Source organism: Phragmites australis, chromosome 21 (genome assembly GCF_958298935.1).
Source record: "Phragmites australis chromosome 21, lpPhrAust1.1, whole genome shotgun sequence".
Taxonomy (NCBI): domain Eukaryota; kingdom Viridiplantae; phylum Streptophyta; class Magnoliopsida; order Poales; family Poaceae; genus Phragmites; species Phragmites australis.
The window spans coordinates 23,294,007-23,301,797 of record NC_084941.1 but is presented as its reverse complement, the minus strand read 5'-3'; the positions used below and the strand labels follow the sequence as shown (position 1 = coordinate 23,301,797).

Sequence of the window (7,791 nt, the reverse complement as noted above, 5' to 3'; positions counted from 1 at the left end):
GGGGGTCGAACCACCAATGTGCTTCTGTGGCGACCATTGTAGGCTTTGCGAGTCCTAGAACATCTCCTACACCTATGTCCTACGTTTCTTCATGTGTGCCAACTACCAATACGACAAGCCTCAACATGGACCGTATGAGTACCCACCGGTATAGCGTATAGCGACATAGATCAGTCATGTGGCACTTTTCGCATCTTGTTCCCAATTTCACCCACTGTTTTACTAAGCTCACATCTTGTTTTATTTGTCCAGTCTCCTCCACCTATCTGTGACTTCTTTGAATGGCTCGATATGGAGCAAAATGAAGACCAGAAGCAGTAGGTCGACATGAGAATGCGGTGGAGGAGGGAAGCGTACGCACATCGGGAGTATGAGCAACAGCAGGAGGAACTATGGCTGAAGCGGCAGGAAGAGGAGTGCATGAGACAGGCAGCGCGGTACCATACCGCGACTCAAGCCCGCGAAGCTGAGAGAGCAAAGAAGCAGGAGAGGGCACGTCTTGCTAAGGCCGCTGGCCCCGATGCCCTGAGAAAGGGTAAATATCCTAGGTGCACTCAGTAGAGAGCATCTAATGTAACCTAGTATATTTTCACTCCCTAAGGTATGTTAGGATTAGCAATGGCACACTATTAGGTTGGTCTTTAGGTGTATTGTACATGCCACCATTTGTTGCCGTGGTGTCTTTATGGTTAGGGTACAATGTACTGTTTGTCACCATATGTCCCATGTAATATTTGTCACCATATATCCCCTGTAATGTTTGTCACCGTATGTAACCTTCGCGCCGGGTAATATGCTAAGAGTGCTTCACATCTATAATTATGCAAAAAATTAGATTTTGTGGCATCCATGCTGGGCACAATTTACAATACATCACTAATTTTTTACATCAAATACATAAACAAATTTACATCGATCCACTACGTCACTAAAAAAAATACTCATATAATATGTCACTAAAAAAATACTCATACAATTTTACATCAAATACATAAACAAATAACGACAAATTTACATCGATCGAAAATTTCCAAAAAGTAACTACTCCGTGATACCCTTTTGGTCACTTTTTAACCGTTTCGATCCAAAAAATTTCACCGAACATTTTTCAACGAATAATTGACATATACAAAAATTTAATTAAATTAACAAAATTCCCTACCCCTACCCTCCCTCTTAGGGGCAGTAAGCCCTACCCACTCTCTCAGAGGGCGGTAAGGCCCTGACCTGCTCTTTACATAAGATAGACATCTATTTCTGTAAATTTTCCTATTAGGAGTCTATTTATTTAATTATTTAATATAAAAAATATAAAAAAACAGGAGGTAGCGGAACGCCTTCTCCCTTGCCACGGCGATTAGTGGCTCGATGGTCATGCTGGTAACAAGCTCAGCCACGGTTGTAGTCACAAGAACACACACAGAGCACAAGTAAACACCAAGTGTAGACGACAAACCCTACGAGACAATGGTTGATGGGATTACTACTAGAGAAATGATTTTTTCAAAGGCGGATTACAGTCGGATTTTTAAAACTGACGATAGTAAAGCTACTACAGTCTGTTCTATAGCTCATACAGACTAAAATCGTTCGTCTAGCTAAGAACCGACTATAATAATAACTTATTACAGTCAGCTTATATTAAGAGCTCATTGTAATACATTACAGCTAATGCCCAAAACATCCTAGCAATGATATAGATATGTTCCTAGCACCATTGAAAAGAACATCTTGAAACATATATTGTACTCACTCTTGCTATATATGTGGTCTTCTGAGATTATAGAAAAAAAAATATGCAACACATTTTGGAAAGGACGCTGCCGTGTCTTTCTATAATTGATCGTGTCAGCATGATCCAACACATCAAATCTATTGCTGCTCCAGTAGATGTGTGTTGGTAACAGAGTGTTAACATACATACGGCAGACAAGTCATCCATTTTGTCAGAACATGCATCCATCCAAACCGAAACGAAGATGGGGTGAAACAGAGATGTTTTCTACTCGGCATGACATAGAAAACTAAACATGCATATGTTCCCATGTCCACAAATGAGCGAATAATCCAGCAACATGTTCCAGTGATTGATACGAACACAATATGGGCTAGATCCAGTATATCTCAATCTGATCAGAGGTTATGCCATTGTCAAGCAAAAACTTCTCCAGGCTGTTCAGCACAGGATCATCCTCCCAAGTCTCCCAGCAAACAGTTTCAACAGTCTAAAGGTGCTCACAAGTGAATGATCTTTCTTCTAGGTCGCCAATGAATCTTTGATGTGTATAACAAGTCTACAACATGAAAAACATTCGAGTCTTACCTTGACGGCACATACATCAACTTTCATACAATGATTAGTTAACATGTAGAGAGAAGCATGTACCTGTCTGAGTTCCAGAGTTAGCTCCTCTAGATTAGGTGAGTTCTGAAGGAAGACTATCAATGGATACAAATGTGGATGCAGACACCACTACTGAATGTTAGGGTTGTGAGATTGTTCAATTTTGGGCACCACCGTAATTTCCTTTCCATCTTCAGCTGCACAAGGTTCACAGGATTAACACGTGATACATAATTCATGCCATATTGTAGAAAGCATTAATGACTTTGCCAAAGTTGCCAAGAGAATTAAAAGCGAGCTAAAATTATGAGGCAAGTACTATTGAGTAAAACCTATAGATTCATAGCAGAATATCTCACAAAAACCACAACATAAGCGGAAATCATTTTAACAAAAAGAGTCCACACTAAACAATACCCTGCCTTTTTTCTTAAAAGAGTCAACAACATAAGGCAATCATCAGTCATCATAAATGTTTGAAATAAGACATGCACATACACAGCCAAACTGCTGAACTTGATGTTTTAAATAAATGAAAAAAACAGTTCTGGCCTCTACATCATGTGATGCACACAACCAAACTGCTGCACTCGATGTTCTAAATGTGCCTTCAATTTTTCAATTTTCACATCTATATACAGCAATGGAGACTGCAGTTAAATAAGAACAAGCTAAAATTATGTGGCAGCTACTAGTAAGAACTTGAGCTCCAGAAAACAATCTCTGAAAGAACCCACAACATATGCAGAAACCATGTTTAACAAGAACAGTCCACATTACACAATACCCTGCCTATTTTATGAAGAGAGATTCAACAATCTAGAGCACATGCAATTGGTAACCATCAATGATCATAAATGATTTTCATGCAAGTCGGGCACATACACTGGTGAAAAGACAATAGGATTAGAGGATCTATCTACTGGATTATGGTGATCTAATTGTAAGTATTGGGATGCACTTGCTGTTTGTAAATATAAAGACCGAAGCTAAACAATTACCCACCTATAGACTAGATGCATTTCAGCTCTTGCCACCTCTCTCTCTCTCTCTCTATATATATATATATATATATATATATGTATATATATATGTATATATATATATGCTTATATATGCTTAGGTGTCAGGTTTTGAATCATAAATATTTGCAACAGAACAAGTCAAGAAGTGTACCTTTCTTTCTTCATAATTGATATCCAAATCTGTAACCCCAGAAAGGCTCTTGTAGATATCATCAACCTGAGTATCATCTGAAACGCATGCTGTCTCCAGTGATTCCATGTTCTTCAGTAAAGGTATTCTTGCGTCAGGAAAGAAGCCAAGATACAATAGGCTTGGGATTGAAATAGAGGCCTGCTCTTCAAATGTGATGCAACAAGTATCATCAATGGTCAAAACCTTCAGCGTCTCAGACGAGATCTCAACGTCATCAATGTCACAGTCACGTAATATGAGACGTTCCAATGCTTTGCAGCCCGTTTGGAGTTGCCTAAAAAAACCAGGGGGTAAAAGAACACTGGAAAGCAGCAGTCTTGTCAAGAAGCACTCTGAAGTAAACACCGCAGGATCGAGCAGCAAGCTATAGTACTGTATCGTAACCTCGACAGACCGAGCATTGCAAAGTAAAGCATGGCGGATCCATAGGTTAGCTTCTTCCGAATCGGCACTCCTATTCATTGAACCATCAGGATTGTAGTACGTGAGCCGGAACTCGTCCAAGGGAACAGGGTTACGGAGCATCAAGAAACGGTTGACAAACTTCTTGAACAGCGCGCTGCACTCCTTTGCCCTGTCAGCCATGTCGTAGAAATTGTAGATGCCATCGAAATCGTCGAACTCGTCGATGGTGGCATTGATGCGGGGCACGGAACGCCAGAGGTGGCGCCACTGCCGCGACAACACGCAGGTCTGCACGAGCTCGCGGGCATTGAGGTGGGAGATGGCACGGAGGAGGAGGTCGCGGGGGAGGGTGTTGATCCTGCACGCCGCGCCGGGAACGCTCGCTGGGGCCATACGCGGCCTGCGAGACCCAGACACCTCTGCCATGGGGCCAGGGTCACAGATTCACAGGGGCATTTCGTCGAACAAGTGGTGGTCAGACAAGCTGCAGCATGGAAAAGCAAAAATTATGGAGCCATGAATCCGCAGATCCAACAAGCATCGAGATGGTGATAGGAATCAGTAATAGACAAGAGATTTTCAGGTAGAAATGGCAGCAATCGAATCGAAGGGAACAAGAGGTGGAAGGAAGCGGGAGCAAACCTGCGCGACCCCCGTAGCCTTCCCCTGCCCCCCTCGGAGAAAGACAGCCGTGTATGAATCCTATTAAACCTGCCTCCGTGCCTTTTATACACGGTTCATTTCAAGGTATGTTCTACGGTTGAAACTGCCTCTTTTGCAACACCGTATGAATAACCGTCATATATTCTCAGTGTAGATCTCAAAGCGATGAATAAGATTAAAATAAAAATTTATACTGCATGCTCATTATTTGATAGATATGTTTAGTGCTTAGTGGATCTCATCCACCGCTTTTCACGTTGGGATATGTCGTGGCTATCCAAGTGGTGCTGTAGGAGGAGGCATCTTCAGCACCGCTGTATATAATTTTTTTCAATCATTGTCACATTTTCCTTCTTTCGAAATCTTAATATTTGATAAGTTCTAGTATCACTACCGTATTTTTTTTCCTAAAGAACTGACACTAATCTATACTCCTACAAAATGCATGAGTTGTGGAGGATCCAATCGATCTCCACCGCCCACTCGAGTTGATCAAATAGTTACCATACAAAGTTGGATCCCATTCCTACTTCAAAAAATACATTAAATCTCTTATTATTTGTCTTTCATACCTAGACGTTCAATACGTGCTTTTCATACATTCTAAAAATACATTAATCTCCTATTATTTACCTTCCGTACCTAGACGTTCAATATTTTTCTTCCATACATTCATTACCTGTTTTCTCCAGAGGGTGCGCACCTTCTGCACTTTCGCCTGCTGTTGTGGAAGAGAATGTCTTCCACGAACAAAGTGCGACGAGAGCCTCTTCTAAACAGAAGGCTCAAGCTTGGAGAAGAAGTAGGGAGGAAGGACAATCACAATGTATTGATAGTAAAAAGATTGGTCCCCCTGACCTGATGGTCAGGGGTCTGTAGATGTATGGGTACGCTCTTACAGAGATAGCGATGCAACCTATCGCTATACCACAGGGACCTAGGGCCGACCGAATCACACAGCCTGGGCATAGGTAGGATACATTTACCCCTAATCAGAAGATATTGTCTACTATAGAAAATACAGTGGTGTAAGTGGCCCTAAGGGCACGGCTCTAAGCCGGTCGTCAATTGTGGCACGGCGCCGCACTGTCTCGGATGTCGGAATGGCCTCCACTTGCACCGGAATATCAGGGTGGCCACCACTTGTACTGGCATTAATTGCCGGTCACTTCTTGTCAGACCAAGTGCAGTGGGTGTCCCCCTCTTGCTGATATTCTCTGCGGAGGCCCACTGCCTCCCCTGACTCGAGAGGCAGTGGCCCGAGGAGCCTCACGGTCTCTGGAAGCTTTTAATCTCGGTGAAGAGTCAGGAACCCTAGGGCTCCGAAGGAGCACCTGATGGTGACTTACTAGTAATGCATGTGGGCTGGGGTTTTTTCAAGATGTCTCCACCACTGATGCTCTTCGAAGGTGAACCCTTTTCAACGTCAGATTTATGCCTCCGAAGAAGAAATGGGCGAAGAACCTTACAAAGCCATCGGTGGGGAGGTTTTTTCAAGACATCTCCACCACCGATGCTCTTCAAAGGTAAACCCTTTTCAACATGACATTTACGCCTCTGAAGAAGAAATGGGCGAAGAACCTTACGAAGCCATCGTGGGGAGTTTTCTTCAAGACGCCTCCACCACCGAGGCTATGCCATCGGTTGGGAGGTTTTTTATAAGACATCTCCGCCACCGAGGTTATACCATCGGTGGGGAGGTTGTTTAGTTGCCATGCACTATTTGAGCAAAGGTATAACTTAAGTTTCGACTGTAGACTGTTGAATAGGAATACAACTTAAGTCTTTCGGTATCCTGTTGCTACCTGGTAATTACCTGTCGTGGAGACTTCCAAAAGCTAGGCTAGCTACCATCGAAAACAACCAAGTAGGCAAGCTATTTCTAGTTGGTCATAAACAGATGTACCTTTGCCAAAATGAGGCATCCACAGTAAGGTTGAAGGCCGGGGAAACTCCGCAGCCTAAAGGCTACGGAAGGGTTGGCTCCTCCGGTCCGGGTTGTCTGTCGAAGGGTTTGGGCCACGTGGGTATCCGGAGAACCCATGGCCCTATTGCCGGAGCCCTGCACCCCTTTGCCACAGCCAGTTTCACCAATGTCGGAACCGACCGGGGGGGGCGGGGGGGGGGGGGGGGGGTGGGGCACGCCGGGGGCCCCAACTACTCTGGAGGCTTAGGCGAGGCCCCCTACGTTGGAGGCCTACCGGACTCCGTTATGGTTAGGCCCGTTGGTACGGCTCAGTCCTTATCGCTGGGCTATTGCACCGTTGGTGGCGCAGTTGGAGATGACCGGCCGGGCCGAGGGGAGCTTGCCAGGGCCCGGCCACCCGCCTGGCAGCCCGCTACAGATCTACGACCCCTGGGTCGCCTGTCGAAAAGTTACGAGGGTTCGACAGTCATCTGTATTGTGGCCACATCCAGCCCCGTTCAAAATGCATCAGTACCCTTCCGGTGGTGTTGAAGCCTATGGTTGGCGCACCTAGCGCTGGTGGGGTCTGCCCGTGCTGGGGCCTATGGTCTCCTCGGAGCCCCCTTCCACAAGGGGGGCTGAGGAGGCTGTCAGGAGACCAGGCCCCCGAAGGACACTATCTCGAAGAGGGTCCCCTGGACGTCATTGCAGGAAGCATCTAGGGCTGGGCCAGGCATGAATGCCCCTGGGCTCGAGCGCCCAGAACCATTGGAGGGTGACCTATCTGGCTATGCCCTCGGCTGTAACCTCCTGGGGTGCGACGAGATCCTCACCGCCCCACTACTGGAAAGCCTCCGCATCGACTTGGACCTCCATGCCAACCCAAGCTATCGGGTCAGCATTGGCCGGATGGTTGCCATTCTGCCCAGCTGCAAAGCTGGTGGGGGCACATAGTGTGCCTGGTTGCAGCTGCCATGCATACTTCTGCATGCGTGCGGAGATGGGAGCGGTTGCTTGGGCTAGCGCCTTGGTGTTCTTTGGTGGTGTCCTACCTCCCCTTGTACTTCTATGTTCAGCTCCCCACGGACGGCGCGCTGTTGTGGAAGAGAATGTCTTTCACGAACAAAGTGCGGCGAGAGCCTCTTCTAAAAAGAAGGCTCAAGCTTGGAGAAGAAGTAGGGAAGAAGGACAACCACAATATATTGATAGTAAAAAGATTGGTCCCCCTGACCTGATGGCCAGGGGTCTGTATTTA

General features: G+C 45.5%; 1 protein-coding gene across 1 annotated transcript; it reads right to left on the bottom strand.

Moving 5' to 3' along the window:
• Positions 1–1,500: 1,500 nt before the first annotated feature.
• LOC133904138 (putative F-box/FBD/LRR-repeat protein At1g78760) lies at positions 1,501–4,752 on the bottom strand. The gene is made up of 4 exons (XM_062345639.1): positions 4,610–4,752; positions 3,521–4,451; positions 2,387–2,541; positions 1,501–2,294 (listed from the first exon to the last, which is right to left on the bottom strand). The coding sequence occupies exons 2-3, from the start codon at positions 4,391–4,393 to the stop codon at positions 2,443–2,445; spliced, it is 972 nt and encodes a 323-aa protein (XP_062201623.1). The 5' UTR covers positions 4,394–4,451; positions 4,610–4,752; the 3' UTR covers positions 1,501–2,294; positions 2,387–2,442.
• Positions 4,753–7,791: the final 3,039 nt, after the last annotated feature.